Consider the following 23884-nt stretch of genomic DNA (forward strand, 5'->3'; position numbering starts at 1 on the left):
TCGAATAACATATACATACATACATACAGGCAGTCCCCGGTTATTGTTGGTGGGGGGGTGTCCGTTCTCAGTGGGGTACTGATGAGCGAAAACTGCCATTAACGGAAACTCAGTTATTTAAGGGACTTATGGTGCCGATAACTGAAACTTGGCACGTTGTGGCACCATGAATTGCTGATTTTATGGCGCTAGACAAGCCCCATACACACACACACATATAACACATGCATACTTATGTATATATGTACATACATACTATTGGCAAGAAAATTGAAGACACAGTGGTACCTTGTTTGTTGAACAGTTATGTCAAACTTTCCGTTTTTCGAACGAGATTTTTGAGAAAATTTTGTAGTTTGTCAAACAAATGGCTCGTACTTCGAACTGACTGATTATCTAGTTTATACTTGTATTCGACTGCCTACTGGGTCTTACAAGTTAAACTGTATTAAAAAAAAAAAAAAAATTCTTTTACAATATATAGCCATACTCGACAAAATAAATATAAGTATAAAGCATTTAATATAAAATTTAGCTATCAATATAACATTTAGCATTAAAGATGTTTAAAATCGTACGTAACCAGGGTGATGTCACGCCCAGCTGGTTTGAGACTAAACTAGGGAGTGTTGGTGTTGAGGAGAGGAGGAGAAGAGAGAGTTAAAATATTACTGTATGTAAAAGCAATAAAATTCCACATAAAAAAGGGATTTTCCCAATAAATTTAATGTAATGATAAAATATGAGTTATGCAAAAGAGAAAAAAAGAGAGGGGAAAAAAGTCTTAATTGACCATAAATGTTGAGGAGAGAAGACAGTAAAATCTTTACTATAAAATATACGTAAAAGCAGTACCAATTCACATAAAAAAATAAAATGTAATTTCACAATAAATTTAACATAATGATAAAACATGAAAACAATCAAATGCAATACAGTAAAAAAAAAAAAAAAAAAAAAAACCTTGCTCGAGTCAGTGTTGGGTGCGCTGAGTGAGACGAAAGAGAGAGGGAAGAAGGGCTCTGCTTCCCACAAACTTATCAGTGGGCTGGGATGATAATTCACCCATTTCTTTTACTTACACTCAATCTGCCTAAATCACTTTAATTTTTATGGTAAAATACCTATCTAGTGACATTTGCTTTTTACAATTTTTTACTACTGCAAAAGTAACTCGGCTCTGTAATAAACATGCCTTCAATTGTTTGTTTAAACAGCTTCCTCATGAAAAGTTATTTGATCTCTTTCCTTTTCTTGCAGTCTTTACTTGTTGCTTATTAGTTTGCAAAATCCTCATTTGTTTTAAAAGTCTGCCATTTGCCAACAGTAAGTTCATGTATTGTGGCATAATTAATCTCTTTGGTGCACTTAAGATCCAAGTGTAAACATGCTGATTACGCGCTCTCTCTCTCTCTCTCTCTCTCTCTCTCTCTCTCTCTCTCTCTCTCTCTCTCTCTCTCTCTCGTAGTAGCCATCTTGCTTGGTGAGACGTTCCCGCGTGAAATCAGATTAATCAACAGATATCACAAGTTTAACATACGACTAGAATTTGAGAAATATCTAGAAGTGTTCGTGAACTATCGGTGATAAGATTAGTGTGAAAATAGTAGGATAAAGCGTCTTCTAAGTTAGTTTATCAAGTGTAATACTGTAAATCAGAACAAGATGGCAGTAAGTTCCAACTGCGGGAAGAGATGGCGTAATTTAGCGTGTTTAGCAGATTCGCAATACGATGAGGTAGCAGGAAGGGAACTGGCATTTCTCATCTATGAAATCAGCAACAGTCCTAACCAAAAAGATACAAAAGCATTCATAGATATATTAGAAGGATATAATCCTTCAAACTGGAACAAATCTAATGAAAACATCTTGAAAATAATTGAAGAAGTTCCAAATAAAATCCAAGTGGTCAAGAGACTCATAAAGAAAATATACATAAACCAACATATTCCGACAAAGAAAATGAATAAGGTGAATCTTGTGAATATCCTAATTGACGCATTAGGAAAAAGAATGCCAAAAGCATGCAAACTGTGTAAGGTTTGTATAGCATAGTCAATCCACAAAACCTAATAATCAGAATGTGCTGCATGCAACATTCCGACCCATCCACAGTGTGCTGAGGTAATACAAGATATGAGAAAAGATACAAAAAATTTTTTTGTTCAACATGTCTATATGGATAGACAATGAAGAAGAAGAAGAAGAAGAAGAAGAAGAAGAACAAAAAGAAGAAGAAGAAGAAGAAGAAGAAGAAGAAGAAGAAGAAGAAGAAGAAGAAGAAGAAAAAGAAGAAGAAGAAGAAGAAGAAGAGAAGAAGAAGAAGAAGAAGAAGAAGAAGAAAGAAGAAGAAGAAGAAGAAGGAAGAAGAAGAAGAAGAAGAAGAAGAAGAAGAAGAAGAGAAGAAGAAGAAGAAGAAGAAGAAGAAGCAGAAGAAGAAAGAAGAAGAAGAAGAAGAAGAAGAAGAAGAAGAAGAAGAAGAAGAAGAAGAAGAAGAAGAAGAAGAAGAAGAAGAAGAAGAAGAAGAAGAAGAAGAAGAAGAAGAAGAAGAAGAAGAAGAAGAAATAATGACAGAAAAAAATAAGGAAAACAAAGAACAAGATAAAAAGTATGGATGCAGAGATACTCATTGATACTACATGAGGCAATAAGCAGCATACCTACGAAGAAAAAGAAATTAATTACGATATGGCAACAGAAAAGCAAATCCCGAAGAGGCTCTACCCAGATCTACACAATGACGGGAAAGAGGAAAAAAATAGACAAGAAAGACAAAATCTGCAACCTTTTGAAAAGAGGGAATGCAGATTTGGAGAAAGATGTTACTACAAACATCCTAAGGTATGTCACAACTATGAAATATATGGTAAATGTGGCATACCTAGAATGGATATGGGATGATTGCAGAGAGTCTGCATCCAAAAATATTGCCAAAAACCTAAAAGAAGGAAAAGGATGTAAGTTCGACAAAAAATGCAAATATATGCACCCTGTAGCCATGAATCATAATCAAATAAATAGAACCAACCAGTAATAAAATCCAAAAAATAAGAAAGAAACAAATAAATAAAAAAGAAATCAAGAATATCAGGTGTAGAAAAGCAAAACCACCAATGAGTATGCAGAGATGTCAGCAAAAAATTTCAATGCATCAGCTCCAAAATCTACTCAAGGGATAATAACTGTATTTATTATGCAAGAGGATATTGCAGAAACGGAGAAAATTGCAGATTCAGACACAAAATGAATAATTATGATGAAGGCAAGATCAAATATTATGGAAAAGTTGGATTTTTTTAATGTCAGAATTTCTGGAATGAAAAAAAAAGAACAACATACCAGAACAGGAAAGAGACATGGGAAATCCGTTCCTTACTACCAATATTAAATGAAGGAGAAAACACGCAAACCATCATAGTGAGAATGCGCAGGGTTTAGTTTACGAGTAACTCAAAAAGAAAATAAAGTACTTAGAAGAACTAACCCAAATTGAAAAGAAAATAGATATAATTTGAATATAAGTGAAACCTGGTATTCCCAAGAGAATGGGAATGATGATCCAATAAAAGGGTTCCAAACTTATAGATCAGATAGAAAAAATAGGAATCAAGGGGGAACCGCAATATATGGGAAAGACAAAAAACAAGGAAAAATATATGAGAAATATAGTAACTCAGAATGTGAACTAATAGCGGTAGAATTTGAATCTGAAAAATTAATGAACATAGTAATATATAGACCTCCTAATACTAAAGAGTTTGACTTAATAATGGAAAAATTGGATGATATAGTAGAAATCACAAGGACTGGACTATTCTCCTATCTGGTGACTTCAACTTTCCTTTCGTAGAATGGAAAGAACGAATAGGGGGAGATTGTGGATGTACTTATACATATAAAAAAGAGAGTAATAGTAGTGCAGAAGATAAGAGGCAATTCGAAAAGCTATTAGATATGCTACTAGAATACAACATTCAACAAATAAATCACCTGCCAACAAGAAAGGAAAATACTTTAGACCTAGTATTTGTGAACGAGGTGAATTATGTTAAAGAAAAACTAATAGTTTATAATGCGAGTATTTCAGACCATAATGTCATAGAATTAACAGTTCATTCCAAAGCAAGTGAAAACAGAGATAAGCAAGAAATGAAAAAGTGGGAAGGATATGGAAAATACAAACTTCTACAGTAAAAATATAAAATGGTCAGAAATAAATGAAGAATTAAACAAAGATTGGGATAATAACATTTTCGTAAGCGATGACATAAGGGTAAATACGGAGATATTATATAAAATATTAGAGAAAATAGTGGATAAATATATACCGAAGAAGAAAAGTAAACATCATTCATGCATACCAAGAGACAGAAGGATCTTGTTCCAGAAAATCAGAAAGTGGAAAAAAGGTCTTGCAAAAAAAAACAATGCATGGAAAAGGGGGTTATAGAACTAAAAAAGTAAGATATAAATGCAGAACAAAAGATTATACAATCAAAAGAAAATGAAAAAACGGGAATTGGAAGAAAAAATCCTATTAAATATCAAGCAAAACCCCAAACTATTATACTCATATGCGAAGAAGATGAATAAAAGAAGAATAGAAATAGGCCCTCTGAGAATTGAAGGGAGATTAACGGAATGAAAAAAAGGAAAACTTGCAACATACTGGCAGAACGATATAAGAGAGAATTCACCCCTTAGAATAGATAATGAAGATAATGATATAGAAGTAAGGGACAAAAATAGTGAATATTTAGCTGACATAGAAATTAATGAAGCTGATATTGTGCAGGCAATTAATGAAATTAAAAATGGAGCTGCTGCAGGGGCTGATGGAATCCCTGCTATTTTGTTAAAGAAAGTAGTTCATTCTATCGCAAAGCCACTTGCAATATATTAAGACCAAAGTGTAGATACAGGCAAGATTTATGAGTGACACAAATTAGCATATATTCACCCCTACTTTCAAAAGTGGATCAAAACTTGAGGCAAGTAATTATAGGCCTGTGAGTCTAACATCACATATTATGAAAGTGTATGAAAGGGTAATGAAGAAAAATATTATGAAACATTTAATAAAAAAATAATTTGTTTAATATAGGACAACACGGTTCGTACCCGGAAAAAGTACACAAACCCAACTGTTAGTCCACCGTGAGAACATATTCAAAAAATATGAAAAGCGGAAATGAAACAGATGTGGTTTATCTAGACTTTGCAAAAGCTTTGACAAAGTAGACCATAATATATTAGCAAAGAAAATTAGAAAAACACAATATTGTAGATAAAATAGGAAGATGGATAAAAGAATTTTTACACAACAGAAAACAGATAGTTATTGCAAACGATGAGAAATCGGATGAAACCAAGGTAATATCGGTGTGCACAAGGTACGGTGTTAGCTGCAATACTGGTTTGTTATTATGATTGAAGACATAGACAGTAATGTTAACGGAGTCGGTAGTGAGTAGTTTCGCTGATGACACAAGAATAAGTAGAGAAATTACTTGTGATGAAGATAGGAACGCTCTACAAAGAGACCTTAACAAAGTATATGATTGGGCAGAGGAAAATAGGATGGTATTTAACTCTGATAAATTTGAATCAATAAATTATGGAGACAGAGAAGGAAAGCTATATGCATATAGGGGACCTAATAATGAGACAATCACAAATAAGGAAGCAGTTAAAGACCTTGGTGTGATGGAGAATAGGAACATGTTATGCAATGATCAAATAGCAATTCTTTGGAAAATGTAAAGCAAAAATGGGAAGTTGTACGGCACTTCAAAACAAGAAAAGCGAACACATGATTATGCTTTATAAAAACATATGTTCGTAGTCCACTTGAATATTGCAATATGATATGGTACCCACACTATCAAAAGGATATTGCACAAATAGAGAGTGTACAAAGGTCCTTACAGCTAGAATAGAAGAAGTTAAGGACCTTGACTACTGGGAAAGACTACAATCATTAAAATTATATAGTCTAGAAAGGAGAGAAGAACGCTACATGATAATTCAGGCATGGAACAGATAGAAGGAATAACAGAAAATATCATGGAACTAAAAATATCAGAAAGAGCAAGCAGAGGTAGATTAATAGTGCCCAAAACAATACCAGGAAAAATAAGGAAAGCACACAGGACACTAATCCACTACGCACCAGCATCGATAATGCAGCGTCTATTCAATGCGTTGCCAGCTCATCTGAGGAATATATCAGGAGTGAGCGTAGATGTGTTTAAGAATAAGCTCGACAAATATCTAAACTGCATCCCAGACCATCCAAGATTGGAAGATGCAAAATATACCGGAAGATGTCCTAGCAACTCTCTGGTAGACATTAGAGGTGCCTCACACTGAGGGACCTGGGGGAAACGAACCCCTGAACGAACTGTAAGGTAAGGTCTCTCTCTCTCTCTCTCTCTCTCAGACACACACACACTAGCAATTCCTTTGACTACCCTTGTGTCAGTGAGCCGACAGACAATTGGCCGACAGGACAATTTGTTGATAAAACAATTGACCGACTGACAGTGAGCCGACAGACAATAGGCCGACAGGACATCTCAAAAAGGATCTAAAAAAAGGGTTAAAACATACACGGTTTATTAAGAAAAATAAAAACTTACATAAGAAGATAAAAGCATAAAATTCATCTCGATTTAAAAAACCGATTTAATTGATAAATTGTGTGCACAAGCTCTTAAAAATTGCACACCGTCTTTTCAGTTTTTCCTTAATACGAATGTATTTTTTGTTTTTGTTTTTCCCTTGAAACATCAGCTCCTGATAATGCCTGTTCTATTAGAATTTCTGGGCTTGATTGTTCAATCCCGAGCTTTTGAATTAATTTTGATAAGTTAGGGATGGACATTTACTCTTCTACTGAAGGTGTGATGCCACCCTTCCAGCGAGTTGTTGGTTTTCGGCAGATTGTTCAGCACTGTAGTGACATGACCATAACAAAATGTCGAATAAAGGTCGTTTACGTCTACCTCGCTGCACGATTCCTAACCATGTAACACTCAAAACAAGACAAGAAATCTTCCAAAATTTCATCAGTTTGTGCAATCTAAAGAATTAATAAATTGTTCAAAGAAACAAAAAAAATAGGTACATCATCAGGTGGTTCGAAAGCTAGTGCTTGCAGCTCTTTTACAATAAATGCATTTTCTCGGCGGTCGTGTACCACAATTTAAACCCGTAGTCTGTATCTTGTGCCACACTGTCCAAAGGAAAAAAAAAAAAACAACCAAAAATTGAAACGTGAGGAAAATTGCATTTAATGGAGTTTATAGCTGCTTTTTCTAAGTCTACTGTAATTGAGGTCACATTAACATTTCTTCCTTCTTTAATGAAGTTAAATATTAAATCATCCGCTTCAGATTTACTGTTTGTCAAGCAATAAAGTAGCAGCACTTTTTTTTTTTTTTCAGTAATTAGAGCATGGATTGTGTATAGCTGCTTACCCAAAGGTGCAGAGTCAAAAGTCCCGTCACAGAACCACGCAGTTTTCTTGGATAAGATTTCCAGATTTTTCAAAGTTCCGTAAATAGAAACCTCTTCATTTTCAAAGAGTAAAAAATTATCACCTCTCGGAGTCTTATATAGCTCATCTTCTTCAAGACCAGGTCTCTTCCGTCGCACTGTATGTTTGAGAGAGTCCTTTTTTGGTAAAGCTCCAGCAATGGTCACAGGGATATCTGAAGTTGCACTATCGATAATAGAGCTCAGCATTTCCTCAGATCGTGCCGCAATAAGCTTTATTTCTTCTTTAACTTTTAAAGCTCGATTTTCAATAGGAGTTGGTGGATGGGAGTGTTCAGGAGTTCTGCTAATTACTTTGTCAATCTTAGCCAATCTTGCATTGCAGATATTACGATTCGCAATATCTCCAATACGTTTTAGATTCTCTGGTTCTATCAATAATGTAGGCGTATCCCTTGAAAAGAAGTTTTTTGCCTCCTCGTTCCGTTTTGATAAACTCCATGACTGATACTGAAGGGCTTGGAAAAATGAACTTAGTAAAAACAAGATGAAAGTTTGGTCTAGAAAAGCATTTGAAAATAAGTGGTTTAGAATAACAATCTTAACAATTAGTAGTCTAGTATAGTATAGTAACAATGTATGCATTATCTACCAACTGTCCTGTCGCCCAATTGTCTGTCGGCTAACTGTCTGTTGGTCAATTGTCTTATTGACCAATTGTTCTGTCGGCTAACTGTCTGTCGGTCAATTGTCTGTCAGCCAATTGTCCGCAAACAATATGAATAAAATTGATTTTATAACCTTTGCATATTGCAACTAATTTGGTTTCCTCAAAGGGTTCCTATCTCTCCTCCCTCCATCCCCCAGCCAGCCGGGCGCTATTTTCACCAAGCAGTTCGTAAATCGTACACAGGAAAAATAACATTTTGACAATTTTACTTCATATTACGTACTGTTTCATTATTTTACACTCTTAATTTAACTTTTAAACGACTTAATAATAGAAAAAAATGCGAAAAGGGGGACATTTTGGGTTGGCTGGAACGAATTATCCTGATTCCCATTATTTTTTTATGGGGATATTTGTGTTCATATTTTCATACATTCAACTTACTGTCAGATATATACATAGCTATCGACTCCGTCGTCCCCGACAGAAATTCGAATTTCGCGGCACACGCTACAGGTAGGTCAGGTGATCTACCTGCCTGCCGCTGGGAGGCAGGACTAGGAACTATTCCCGTTTTCTAATCAGATTCTCTCTGTCGCTGGGAAGGTAAACATATGTTTGCTTTCCCTCCTGATTTGATTTTCGTGTTTCATCGCCATCGATCTTCTGGGCCGACTTTTACAGGGAAGTACTGGATCGGTGGTTTGGCATACGTTTTTAATAACTTTTTAATAACTTTTAATGAATTAACTTCGAAGTTTTCGAAGAATAGAGTATGTGTAACTACCGAAGTTTTCGGTAGACAATTACATAGTTTGCAAGAAAGGGAAATATAAATATTATTCATTGATGAAGTGTAATAAATGTTAGAATTTGATTGAGGAAAATAAGGTAACTTCCTATTTGAGGAAGTCAGAAAACATAGAACTAGATATGCTTTCTTTAGAAGCTTTAATAGCCCTCGTTCTGACAAGCAGTTAGAATATTACAGTACTAGTAGTGTTGTTTCCTCATCACCTTCTTACTTCACAGAAACTACAAATTCATTTGCAATTTGAAGATAAAGGAATGTAGCTCAAGATACGAGCTATTATAAGGTAAGAAGTGATTATAGTGTTCCCCATTGCATTAGAGGGTGCGTCTGATCGGCTCTGTCTCGCTCCCAGGCCTAGACCTCTTCCAAGCTCCCTGGCCCGGAGGAGAAGGAATGTCGAAAGCCGTACGGAGGTTATGGAGAACCCCCACCGTTCAGGCGTCCCCTCGGCAGGTTCTGTAGAACGTCCAGACTGCCAGGGATAGCCATTGGAAAGGCATCCTAATTCAATGTGTTCCCCTTTTTATTATCGTCTTGACGAATGGGTGTAAAAACATTCAACGGCGTAAGATTAATGAAGATGCAAGATAAAATCTCGTCTGGCTATCGGAACCTCAGAAGAGACGGAGAAAGGAGTTGCGGTATAGAGGCATTGCCCTATCCGGGTTCGTCCCCCCGTACAGTTGGACGGGGGGGGGGCTCTATCCCATGGGGGTTTGAAATAGTTATTTCAATAAATTCCTCATCGGTATAGTATATGAAAAATATATCTATTCTGAGAAGATCGAATTAGATATTAAAGGATATTGTTGATCGAATGAATTATATGGATCTCGTTTAGTGATTACACACATATATATAATTTTAAGCTTCTAGCTCCTTGGGCATGAAGCTCCGGTAACGAGGCTCAATGCGCCTAAAGCGTCTGAAAACAAGGCGCAAAGCGTCTGAAACGAGGCGCAAAGCGTCTGAAACGAGGCGCAAAGCGCCTGAAGCACGATGAACCAGGATCTTCATCGGAAATAAAATGGAAGTCCTTCTCATTAAGAAGAAAGGAGGGCTATGTCGAAAATGGAAGTATTGTCGAATTCTAAACAAGAACAAATATACAAGAGATCGGAACCTTCCGCACACAAAACCTTCCGCACAAGCGGAACCTTCCAGAAGGCGGAAGATTCCAGATTCAAATAACCTTCCAGACGTACAGAACTTTCCAGGCGAGGATCGCCTTTCAGATGCTCGGAACTTTCCAACAAGAAAACGTTCCAAGGGCGATACGTCTTCTAGGATCCAGGAGTATTCTGATCACGATACTCCTCCCAGGCGCCAGGAGTATTCGGAACGCGATACTCCTGCCAAGCACCAGGAGTATTCCGACGAGCACGATACTCCTCCCAGGCGCCAGGAGTATTCGGAACGTGATACTCCTACCAGGCGCCAGGAGTATTCTAGGCAAGATACTCCTGCTTAGCGCCAGACACTTTCTCCTACAAGAAGAGCCTGACAACCGCCGAGAGTCCTCCAGACGAAGGGTGAAAGACATTCAAGGCTTTTCCTGATAGGGACGGGAGTTGTCGCGCAGGCGGCCGTTGCCCTTGTCAGGATCGTCTTATTGCAATAAAGGCTAGAGCAAGTTCGGTTTTTTCCAGGCAGGGACTCAAGATGTAGCACAGGCTGCCGTAGCCCTTGTCAGGTTAGAGTCGATACTGCGAATAGCCCTTCACCTTTCGAAAGGAAGGGCTCTCCTTCGGTTGCTCAATCTTGCCCCATATTGAGGAATGGAAGATAGAGCAGAATTGTGAGAATTAGTTCAGTATTAGTAAGAGGATATTAAAATCATCCTCCGTCTAAAATAGATTGCAACCAACCATTTACAGAAGAGGGGCAATCGTTTGGAAGTTGAACAAGATTCGTACGAGCTCTCATTCATTGATTAGAGGCTCTTCCAGATAAGAAAGGCGTAAAAATACGGACTTATCTCCAAGATAATAAAAGCTGGAGAGATTCTCTTCGATCCTCGGTTGTCATTTGCAATATCTTTCGACTAATACTCATTCGGGATTATTGACGAAATGAACGAAGAGAGTAAGATTCTATTCTTTCTCTGCATGTCAGAAAGGAAAGAGTGTCGTAGAAGGCTTGCTGTATATGTCTACTGAATGACAAGTCATAATACGCATACCATAGTTGCCTTTCTGGTTCGCTACGGAATTGTCTATATCCTTAAAGGATTTTACTAGTAAAGACTTCGCTTAAAAGGTTTATTACGACAATACCTATTCAGCCTCGGTATTTAACAAAGGTCGTTTGCCTAAACAAAATTTGCATTATTGAGAGTTTTCTTAGACTCGAGAATAATTTTATTATATCCATTCATTGAAAGGAGTAACTGGCAACTCAGAATGAAGGCAGCCAGGCAGTGAACGACACGGCTGTAATTGTGAGCCAATCTAGTACCATCCGGTTCTCGGTCGTGAACGGTTGGTTACATCTTCTCTCCTAAAAGGATCGAATGCTTCACCGTATATTCCCCATAAAATCAGGGACTTAACCACGAATTGAGGGAATTTTTTTAGGCAAACATGAATAACATCGTATTCGTTTTGCTAAGGATATCTCTCTGCCTCGGGGAGGAAAGAATAGTAGATAGAAAATTCACCTTAAGATAACGATACGCTTAAGCCTTATGCACACACCGTGGTTTAATTACAGCGCTCCTACTATCCTTACAGAGTTTCCTAGATGAATGCTGTTACCACAATGTGATAGGATTATAAAGAATTTTAATTCGGCAGAGCACGATTTAACATTCATTGGAAAGAGTTGTCAGACCCTGCGGAAAATATTCACAGATATCTTCGCAAGGCAGAAGATGAACGACCTTCTTATAGATTGCTTCCTTTTCCTCGAAACAAGAGAGGTAGCAAGATACGCCATCTTTAAATTTTAAGAGGGGAATAAACTTTAGTTTTTTTTCCCCTAGTTGTATATATTCTTAACACATATTAAAATAAATGGGCATCTAAGGAAGAAGATGAATGCATCATTTTGGCAATAAAAGGTTGGATTCACAGAAGTCACGTTCTTCTTTCAGCATGTGTCGGAAGGTTTTTCTAAGAGATTTGATCGGAATCTATTATAAATATTGGACCTGAAAAACCTATTCACTCTGAGTCTGTCTGCGTGCAGACTGACAAGAAGTAAATATGAATGAGAGGATTTTTCAAGGGAAGCTTGATAATTCCTTTAAATATGTGAAAGACATAGAGTTGCTGCAGATCGTGCTAGATAGAAAGGGGAAACTGTCCTCTTCCGATACCTCTGTGAACTACATAAGGATTTTCTTCCCTTTCAGAGGGAAGAATCACCTTGGTAATTTATGCTATCAATGAACACAGTGAAAAGATATATTCTGTCTAGACAAAGAATATTAGAGATAGTAGAGAATTAAGATCTTCGGGATCTTATACAATACCTCTATACGATAAGATTAAGAGATCTTATACTTAGAATGGGATCCTAATTTGGGCCTCAGATTCCGTGGTCCGACAAGATGGAACTGCTCCTAATCAAATGTTTCTCTTGGTCCTAAACGATCAAGAGGACAAGTGAAATTTTGGGCTTTAGAATCTGGAATCAAATTCTATGACGACTCGGCAATGGGTTCTGGCCAGCATAGTAGGTTTGGCAAGAGAACTAAAGCCTTTTATTCCTGGATCAACGCTGTTAGATAGAGGTTTCGTTGTCCGGGTAATGTAGTGACATTGTCATCTACAGAAGAAGAAAAGGTTTAAACGTTTACTGACAGAGTCTTTGGAACGCGAGAAGGGCTCAAATACTACTTCCCAAAAGGTTCAGAGAGATACATTTAAGAGCTAGAAATCAACCAATTTCAGCTCAGAATCTCTTTAAAGTCCAAGCTCCTTCCCTTCCTTCGGGCAAGGATAGGGAAGTTTCTGCAACGAGAAAACTCATCAACATGTAGGAGGAGAACTCGTTAGCAACGGAAGTATGCAATAATGATCTCCTCGGAGGAAGACTTGTCTCTTGGAATTTTGAGATTTCCTATTGTCTACGGGATGGAGCGGACTAAATTGTGATGAATGTGCAGGAGCAATTAGCGTCTTTGGTAGGAGTACTTTCTAAAGATCCTACTCGTAAAAAGGATGATAGACTTCTGATTAAGAGATCCAAAATACCGATCTCCTGTCGGGCGCGACGAACCCTACAGGGGATGTTGTCGCACAAGCGGCCATCTCTGGGGGGAGCGATGCGTTAGGCAGGCGAGACGTGGGAAAGGAAAGTAACTCCTGCCAAGCGTCTGGCGCCAACTAGGAGCCAGGCGCCAAGTAGGCGCAAAGAGCCTGACTTTACTATAGATCGTTATAGGCCAAGATCTTCATCCAAGCAACAAGAGCCAACTGGAGAAGAGAGAACTCCTGATAGGAGTATAGCGCCCGCTAAGCGCAATATACTTGCCATTCGAAAGGCCATTCCATGAGCGATACTCCGACCAAGTCACAGGAGTATTCGGAACTAAGGATGCGCCTTCATAGGTCAGGAGGTATTCGGGAAGAGATACTCCTGCCAGGCGCCTTGAGACTCTGACCTCGATACTCCTCCCAGGAGCCAGGAGTATTCTAGACTTTTTACTCCTACCAGGCGCCAGGAGTATTCGAAGCGCGATGTGCCTACCAAGCGCCAGGAGTATTCTGAGCTTAATACTCCCTAACAGACGCCAGGAGTATTCGGAACGCGATACTCCTGTCAAGCACCAGGAGTATTCCGATGAGCACGATACTCTCCCAGGCGCCAGGAGTATTCGGAACGTGATACTCCTACCAGCGCCAGGAGTATTCCGATCACGATGCTCCTCCTAGGAAAGCGATACTTCTGCCAGGCTCCAGGATATTCCGAGCACGATACTCCTCAAGGCGCCAGGAGTATTCGGAGGAGCGATACTCCTGCCAGGCGCCAGGAGTATTCAGAGACGAGGAGTATTACGGATCGCGATACTCCTCCCAGGCGCCAGGAGTATTCGGAGCGCGATACTCCTGCCAGGCGCCAGGAGTATTCTGAGCTTAATACTACCTAACAGGCGCCAGGAGTATTCGAAGCGCGATACTCCTGCCAGGCGCCAGGAGTATTCGGAGAGCGATACTCCTGCCAGGCGCCAGGAGTGGAGTATCTGAGGACGAGGAGTATTACCGATCGCGCGATACTCCTCCCAGGCGCAGGAGTATTCGGAGCGCGATACTCCTGCCAGGCGCCAGGAGTATTCTGAGCTTAATACTCCTAACAGGCGCCAGGAGTATTCGAAGCGCGATACTCCTGCCAGGTGCCAGGAGTATTCGAAAGCGCGATACTCCTGCAAGCGCCAGGAGTATTCGAAGCGCGATACTCCTGCCAGGCGCCAGGAGTATTCGAAGCGCGGATACTCCTGCCAGGCGCCAGGAGTATGCTGAGCTTAATACTCCTAACAGGCGCCAGGAGTATTTGGAGCAAGATGCGCCTTCCAGACGGCAGGAGTATTCGAAGAGTTTTTACGACTGTCAGGCGCCAGGAGTATTCTAAACAGGATACTCCTCGCGCCAGCCAGGCGCAGCCAGGCGTAGGCTTCATCCAGATGAGATCCAGTTCAAAGAAAGTCCTAGTCTTCTTTGAAACAATGTGATCTCTAAAGCATTTCATAAGTGACTTGATGATACCTTCAAACAGCTGAGAATTTAAAAAGCTCTAAAGTGCGAGCTTTTGCAAATTCTTGTTCTTTTCGTAACAATATGTCAGGAAGACATATTAGCTTTAACATATAGGAGATGCAATTATGGGTTGACTACTCATTACACGAAGGACTTCAAGTAACCTACGAGAGATTCTTCTCTCTTGGTTTATACGTATCAGCGGATACGTTGCTGGGTAAGGAGCCGACACTGATCCTTTAATAATGAGTTGAATATTTTAACTCAATGATTTTTATTGGAGGTTTGAAAGGAGTTTGGGGGATAACTCTCTTTCAATTTAGCGCGAACCTCATGTTAGGAACAGGTGATCGGGATCGGTGTTGCGCTCCTTAAATAAGTGCGTGTTGTCATATAAGCGGAATGTGCTCCCATTGACAAACGCCAGTTAGGATTCTGTCGAGTAAGTGGAAGAGACCCCATCGACAGATCCACAAGAACTCTTGGCCACAGATCACTCTCGCTAAGGCTCTTGAGATGAAGCAGACTCTTATGCAATAGCTAGGAAGTCAATCCTTCGTCTAGAAACACAGAGGAAACTAAGGTCTATATAAACCTACAACATATGTTGTTTACCTGTCTAGTCAGTAACTAGCTGTCTCTTGCCCTCCACCAAATAGGGTGTCAATCAGCTATTGTATATATCTGACAGGTAAGTTGAATGTATGAAAATGATATTGTTATGATACAATAAAGTTCATACATACTTACCTGGCAGTATATACAATTAAAGACCACCCAGCCTCCCCGCAGGAGACAGGTGAAGAGAGAATCTGATTAGAAAACGGGAATAGTTCCTAGTCCTGCCTCCAGCGGCAGCAGGTAGATCACCTGACCTACCTGTAGCCGTGCCGCGAAATTCGAATTTCTGTCGGGGACGACGGAGTCGATAGCTATGTATATATCTGCCAGGTAAGTATGTATGAAACTTTATTGTATCATAACAATATCATTTTGAACACATTGTACTTCAAACAGCCTTCTGGAGCCTATTAAGTTCGAAGTTTGAGGTGAGGTACCACTACAGTTTTTCTGAAGTCTTCAGACACCTGTTGCTTAGTAATACCACACCTGGCAACTCTAGAAAAGGGATGGAGCTTCAAAGTCCTTATGTTTTTTGCTTTCTAGATTTCCAGTAACTTTAGATCATAAAAATTCTGTAAAAGTCCTATAATCATTCATTTTTTTTTAGGTGCCAGTCTAATTTCTATTGTTGCTTTCCTTGTGTTTTAAATTTTTTTTAATGTATTGTAGTTGCATATATTACTATTACTCTTGCAATATACACTTGGTTTTGCTTTGCAGGTAGAGAAGCAAATATATCTCATGATAAGGCAAGTACATTCTCACTGAATCATGTAAGAGAATCATGCGCAGAAGTTTTTCAACAGTTACAAAAGTTGCCAGAGTAAGTTTTTCATCTTTTTGAAATGACACACCTTTTATTTGTCATTGAATCTTAATATTTTTTAAGATTATCTTATTATGTATAATATGGTATTAACATGATTATAAGTTCAATGTAGAACTGCAGTTGTGTGAGATATGATGTAAAGTAGTAATGAGATATAAATTTTTATATACTGCAAGTACTTCTTGTAAAATATAATTATGTTCATGTAAATTGCAATTGATCTTATTGCTTATTTTTGAAGGGCAGATAAGATGTAGCAGGTGCTCAGTAGTTTTATAACAAATCAAAAGGTATTCTTGCCTGGGTAGCTCTTACTCATAAAGTTCATCCCCCTGTTTGTGTGTTAAAAATTAAATTACATTAAATCAAATCAGATCAATCAGACTTTTAGTGCCGCCCAATATGTTTTCAGTATTGTACTGACTCTTAATTAGCATATGTTACCTCATGGTGTGCCGTATTTCCTGTCATGAAGACAATTTTTTCCCCTGAAATAACTTTCTACAGCACTTAAAAATAAGAGCCTCAGTGGCTTGGTCAGTATGGTGTTGGCCTGCCACACCGGTGGCAGCGAGTTCGATTCTTGGGCATTGAAGGGTTAAAGATGTGTATCTCTGGTGATAGAAGTTCACTCTCGATGTGGTTTGGAAGTCACGTAAAGCTGTTGGTCCTGTTGCTGAATAACCACTGGTTCCATGAAATGTAAATACCATAAAAACAAAAAACAGTACAGCACTAAACTGCTTGTACTTTATAAAAAATACAGATACTATGAAGAATTTGCATCTTTTCCTTGGCTCTTTTAAAGTTATGCTTTACTTCACTGTATCCAATGAAGACTGTATGTAGTCTCATATTGCCATAGTATTATAAAATACAAACAAGCTATCAATGTTTTAGTTTGGAAAAATCAGCTGAGAGCGGAGGTAAGATTATTTTGCTGTAGTACGAGATTTACATACATTGGGGTATCACTTAGTTGCGGATCAGCAATCACGGAATCAGTCATTCACAGGTTTTTTCTTGGACCGCTTCTTGTGCTACATCGCTGTTATGAATCTCAGCATCGCGGGACAAACGTGTTGCGTATGCGATGTTTATCGGTAGGCTAAGCCTCGGCTGCAGTCCGATAATCACCAACATACATGAAACAACTCTCATTATGATATTAACTAACAATAAAGCTAATAAAACCATTCTCATCCTATATTTTGTTCATGAAACTTACCTGTCAGATATATATATAGCTGTATTTTTCCGAATCCGACAGAAATTTAAACACTTACGACACACGCAGTGGGAGTCAGGTTGGTTAGTACCCCATTCCCGACCGCTGGGAGGCGGGTATCAGGAATATTCCCATTTTCTATCATAATTTTTCTGTCGCGGTGCTGGAAACACCTGTTTGCAGCACCTCCGTCCAGATTTGGAAACTTACTAGCTACTTGAGTATCCCTTTTGGTTTTTTCTTTGGTATCTGAATTGGATCGGTGGCTTGGCACAGTTGACTTTGGTTTGATTTGAATTGGTATTGATTTTCTTTGATCAAGATGTCAGGGTCTAGTTCTGCTAGACGCTAGATTTTGTTCCATGTCTGAATGTTAGAGGTAGGCTACTGAAAGCTTCAGTAGACCCACATTCTGTTTGTAAAGTTTGCAGGGGGAATGAATGTACGTTTGAAAAGTCGTTGTAAGGAGTGTGAAAGACTACAGAGTCGGAATGGAAGGCGTATGAAACCTATCTTAAGAAACTTGAGCGAGATAGGTTAAGGAGGTCTTCCTCCAGGAGTGTTTCAGGTAGGCAAGATTTAAATTATTCTCCTGCTAACCCTCCTTCTGTAGATTATGCTCCTACCCCTGTAGTGTTGCCTCCGGCCCCTGCGACAGTGTCGGTAGAAGGTAATACATTATCGCTAATTCTGAATCGATTCGTAACTTAGAATCAAAAGTGTTAGCTCTGGAGAGCAAAAGTGAAGAGAAGTGCAGTGAAAGTGCCCTTGTGTAGTGGAGGGTGCGTCAGATCGGCCTCATCCGCTCTAGACCTAGACCTCTGCTTGACTCCCAGATTACGGGGAGAGAGCATGTCGAAAGTCGAAGGAGGGTTACGAGGAACCCCACCGATCTGGCGTGCCTTCGGCAGCTTCTGACGAACCTACCCAAGACTGCCAAGGAGCGTGCGCGTGCACGTCTTCTCAAGGAGTGCTTTTCTTCTTCTGAAGCTTCCTCCCCGCGCAAGGGGTGGAGCTCTCATACCGCATCACGTCCGCTGAAAAGGACGGCTCGCGTTCGGGACGCTTCACGTCCAAGTTGTTCTCCGGAACTTTGTTGGCTTCGGACGCCAAACGCGCGCCTACGGACGTCAGTTTTCCACTTCCGCAAGCACAAGCGGAGGCGGGAACCCTTCCTGTTCGCCGTTCTTTCTCTTTTGAGAAAGCTCGGGACTCTTCTTTACTTCCTCCGACTTCTCCCATGTCTGAAGAGGAAATTAGTGACGCTTTCGTCGAAGTGGACGAAGAAACAGCAGTTGGCTCCAGTTTCGACGGACTACAAGGTTTTGACTCGTTTACTACAGTCAGTCTTTGCGGACACTTTCCAACCTGAAGCTCCACGTACTCCTCCCTCTCAGTTTTCGTCTTCCAAAGCTGCCTAAGATCTCGGGCTTTGTGAGAATGAAGAAGTCGCTTTCTACGAAGCAAGCTTTTAGAAAGGTCCATGATTGGATGGAAAAGAGGAAAGCTTCAGGCAAGACTTCTTTCGCTTTACCACCTTCAAGACTCGGTGGCAAAGCTGGTATGTGGTATGAGACGGGAGAAAAACGTCGGAGTTAAGCTTCCAGCTCAGCTCAAGGAGACTTTGGTAGTATTGTAGACGCCACCAGAAGATCTTTTTTGTCTTCCTCGAAGTCTCGTGGACACATAGCGAGTTAGACTTTCACCTTAAAGGCCTCTTCAGGACACTAGAGGTCTTTAATTTTTCTTGACTGGTGCCTGGGAGTATTGGATGCCAGGTCCAGGAGTTCTGATTCCATCAGTCTGGGGGAGCTGTCCAGTGTATTGTCTTGCATGGACAAGGCCCGTCAGGGATGGTTCTGAGGAATTGGCTGCTCATTTCAGCACGGGGACTTCTTAAGAAAAACGAGCACTTTTTTGCAATTTTACTGCAAAGTCGGTCTCACCAGCGCAAAAAGCGGATCTTCTTTTCGCTCCTTTCTCAGAACATCTCTTCCCCCAGTCTATGGTAAAGGACATAGCTGCCAGTCTCCAGGAGAAAGCAACTCAAGACCTTCTGGCACAGTCTTCTAGGAAGCCTACTACTTCTTCGTCTTCTGGTCCTCTGCTTTGAAGAAATCGAAGCCCTTTCGATCCGCTTCTTCCTCGAAGCCAGCCCCTCGAGGAAGAGGCTCTTTCAGAGGCAAGACTCCCGCTCCTTCAAGAGCAAGAAGTGAGAGGGAAGTCCTTCAGACACCGGTAGGAGCCAGGCTTCTACATTTCGCGAAAGCTTGGGAAGAGAGAGGTGCCGACGCTTGGTCTCTGACATCGTCAAGAAGGGGTACAGAATTCCTTTCCTGATGTTACCCCCGCTGTCTTCGACACCAAAGGATTTGTCTCCGTCGTATCAGGGAGAAAAGCAGAAAGTGCTTCGCGATCTACTAGATCAAATGATCGAGAAGCAGGCAGTGGAACAGGTCTTCGACCGGAGTTCTCCGGGTTTTACAACCGTCTGTTCCTAGTGCCGAAGCAGTCAGGGGGGTGGCGCCCCGTTCTGGATGTCAGCAGTCTAAATCGCTTCGTTACCAAGCAGAAGTTCAAGATGGAGACACCTCAATCCGTGCTTGCAGCTTTAAGACTGGGGGATTGGATGGTCTCGTTAGACCTTCAGGACGCTTACTTTCACGTCCCCATTCATCCCCGATCAAGGAAATACCTGCGGTTTGTCCTGAAAGGGAAGATTTTCCAATTCAGGGCACTCTGCTTCGGTCTCAGCACGGCGCCGATGGTGTTCACCGTTCTTATGAAGAACGTTGGCGAGGTGGCTCCATCTTGCGGAAATAAGGATCTCTCTCTACCTAGACGACTGGCTTATTCGAGCCTCATCGCAAGACAGGTGTCTGAAGGACCTTCACACGACTCTTGTCGTTAGCGAGGTCCCTGGGACTTCTGGTGAATCTCGAGAAGTCGCATCTGACTCCTTCTCAATCCTTAGTCTATCTGGGGATTCAGATGGACTCAGTGGCTTTTCGGGCTTTTCCGTCCCAGGGGCGACAACTTTCAATGCCTGGACAAAGTGTCGGCCTTTCTAGGGAAGGAAACATGCTCGGTGAGGGAATGGATGAGTCTGCTGGGGACCATTTCCTCACTGGAGAAGTTTGTTTTCTCTGGGAAGGTTGCACCTCCGACCACTTCAGTTCTTCCTCTCAAGCAATTGGTCACGCAAACAGGATCTAGAAGAGGTCTTGTTTTTGACGGAAGAAGTGAAAAACGCACCTCAAATGGTGGTTGGATCCAAAGAAGCTTGCGGAAGGACTTTCGCTCAAGCTTCGGAACCCGACCTAGTGTTGTTCTCCGACGCGTCCTCCACGGGTTGGGGAGCAACACTGGGAGGGAGAGAAGTGTCAGGCACCTGGAGAGGGGAACAGGTCCTGGCATCAATCTAAAAGAACTTTCAGCGGTTTACCTTGCTCTAAGGTTCTTCGAGGAGGAAAGTCTCCAGCAAAGTGGTTCAGATAAACTCGGACAACACCACAGCCTTGGCATACCTCAGGAAACAGGGGGGAACTCATCTCCTTCTCTGTTCGTCATCGCGAGGAATATCCTGATTTGGGCGAAGTCGCAAAACGTCACGATTCTGACAAGGTTTGTGTCAGGCGTGGAAAACGTGCGAGCGGACCTTCTCAGTCGGCAAGGACAGCTTCTGCCGACGGAATGGACCCTTCATCAGGAAGTATGCCAGGCGCTATGGAAGCTGTGGGGACGTCCTCATGTGGACGTTTTCGCAACTTCCCGAACGAAGAGACTTCCGCTGTATTGCTCCCCAGTTCTGGACCCGGGAGCAGTGGCAGTAGACGCCCTACTGTGGAATTGGTCGGGACTAGACATTTACGCTTTTCCCCCATTCAAAATCCTCGGGGAAGTAATGAGGAAGTTCGCTGCATCAGAAGGAGCGACAATGACCCTCATCGCCCCCTTCTGGCCAGCGGCCGACTGACTGGTTCACGGAGGTGATGTCCTTCCTAGTAGACTTTCCGAGGACTCTGCCCCTAAGGAAAGATCTACTCAGACAGCCCCACTCGAGAGGTACCACCAAAAACCTCCCCGCTCTGAGTCTGACCTGCGTTCAGACTATCAAGAAGTTGGCCAGAGCGAGGGGTTTTCAAGACCGTGGCAACGGCGATTGCCACCGCAAGGAGGCCCTCCTCAATCGCAGTTTACCAATCAAAGTGGGCTGTCTTTAGAAGTTGGTGCAGAAGGAAGGGCATTTCCTCCACCTCAACCTCTGTGAGCCAGATAGCAGATTTCCTTCTTCACCTTAGGAAAGAAGCGAAACTAGCCGTTCCCACGATTAAAGGCTACAGAAGCGTGCTTTCTGTGGTCTTCAGACATAGAGGACTCGACTTAGCGAATGATAGAGACATTCATGATCTCATTAGATCATTTGAGACTGTGAAAGTTCTCCAACCTAAAGTACCACCGTGGAACTTAGACGTGGTACTGAAGTTTCTCATGTCGAGTCAATTTGAACCGCTTCCATTTAGCCTCGCTTAGGAATCTTACTAAGAAGACCATTTTCTAACCGCTCTGGCGACGGCGAAGAGGGTTAGCGAAATTCAAGTCATAAGCAAGCATATTGGGTTCAAGGATCATAGTGCAGTTTGTTCCTTAAGTCCTACGTTCTTAGCAAAGAACGAGAACCCTTCCAACCCTTGGCCGAGGACGTTCGAGATCAAGGGGTTGTCGGAGCTAGTGGGACCTGAAGCTGAGAGAGTCCTGTGTCCTGTCAGGGCTCTCAAGTTTTATTTGCAGAGAACCAGAGCATGCAGAGGTTCTTCGGAGAACTTGTGGATGCTCGGTGAAAAAACCAGATCTTCCGATGTCGAAGAATGCACTGGCGTTCTTCTTAAGAAGTACGGTTAAGGAAGCCCATGAAAAGTGTAGTGAAAGTGACATGGAGCTTCTGAAAGTGAAAGCCCACGAGTTGAGGCTATTGCTACTTCGGTGGCTTTTCACAAAATATGGCTATCAAAGATATTTTGGGCGCCACTTATTGGCGAAGCAATTCGGTGTTCGCTTCACACTACCTGCGGGAGGTGAAAGCAACATACGAAAATTGTTACTCGCTCGGACCATACGTCGCTGCAGACACTGTTTTGGGGGCGGGAGGAGGTAGCGCTCATCCTATCCTTTAATGGTTTAGGGGAGTTTTTAAAAACTTGTGTTATGGTTGTGGGGTTGACCGCCTACGGCGGATCTCCCTTCCATTAGCTTAGTCTATGTGGGATACTTTTGGTAGGCTTACGCCAGGTGGTTTGGTTTTTACTTCGTTGCCCTCATTTGTATGGTCAATGGTCTAGTCACGTCGTGGTCTCGCCCCTGTTGACAGATCATCTGGAGTGCACCAGCTATATAGGTCTCTACCTCGCTGGCAACTCTAGTAGCACAAGCAGACTTACGCGGCAGTAACCACGAAGTCAGCTATGCTAACAGGTAAGGAATCAAGATATCAATTATCTGCATATATATGTTTCCTAAAATCTTCTATTCTGTCTACTCCCACCACCAAAGGTGGGATTCAGCTATATATATATCTGACAGGTAAGTTTCATGAACAAAATGATATTGTAATGATACAATTAAAGTTTTGTTCATACTTACCTGGCAGATATATATAATCAAGTACCCACCCACCTCCCCTCAGGAGACAGTGGAAATAAAAATTATGAATAGAAAATGGGAATGATTCCTGATACCCGCCTCCCAGCGGCGGGAATGGGTACTAACCACCTGACTCCCACTGTCGTGTCGTAAGTGTTTAAATTTCTGTCGGATTCGGAAAAATACAGCTATATATATATCTGCCAGGTAAGTATGAACAAACTTAATTGTATCATTACAATATCATATTATTCGCATATCTTCATAATAAATAGCCTATTCAAGGTACGTATATGTATGACGTTCATTGGTAGGCTAAGCCTAGTTGCAGTGCGATAAACACCAACATACGTGAACAGATTCACATTATGATATTAACTGACAATAAAGGTAATAAACCATTCTCACCTTATATATTATAGGCATATCTCTGAATTAAGTTCTATTCGGCAACTAAAAACACTGATGATATTGGTAAAATGAAATCAGTTTCTTAAACCAGAATGCAAATGGTAGATTGCTATGTTCATATCATAATACTATAATATGGTAATACATGCATATGATTAGACAAAGTAAAACAACAGTTTTATTAAAATGATCATTATTCTCAATACACAACTATTATTCAACTTTCGCTAATGGATATCTGTCAATGTTACAACCTCTTTCTCTATAGTGAAACGGCTGATTGCTGATGTCATCTGCCATAACTATCAAGCGTTTATCGAGTTGAGTTTAAGTTGTCACTGGCAATGTTCAATGGTGGCTTCCAAAAGTAAAATAAAATACATTTTTACTCATTCTTCATGTAATGGAGATCTGGAGAAAGAATCCCAGTAAATAGAAGCTGCAAGTTATAGCCGAGGCTGAATAAAAT

At 40.9% G+C, this 23884-nt stretch overlaps 1 protein-coding gene across 1 annotated transcript in view; it reads left to right on the plus strand.

The window, feature by feature from the left end:
- The window catches only part of LOC135210684 (uncharacterized), a 61792-nt gene that overhangs the window by 18391 nt on the left and 19517 nt on the right, over positions 1–23884 (plus strand). Inside the window, exon 4 of the mRNA XM_064243459.1 lies at positions 16028–16130. Coding sequence (XP_064099529.1) covers positions 16028–16130 — 103 coding nt within the window. The remainder of the gene's footprint in view (positions 1–16027; positions 16131–23884) is intronic.

Source organism: Macrobrachium nipponense, chromosome 4 (genome assembly GCF_015104395.2).
Source record: "Macrobrachium nipponense isolate FS-2020 chromosome 4, ASM1510439v2, whole genome shotgun sequence".
In the NCBI taxonomy this organism is placed as follows: domain Eukaryota; kingdom Metazoa; phylum Arthropoda; class Malacostraca; order Decapoda; family Palaemonidae; genus Macrobrachium; species Macrobrachium nipponense.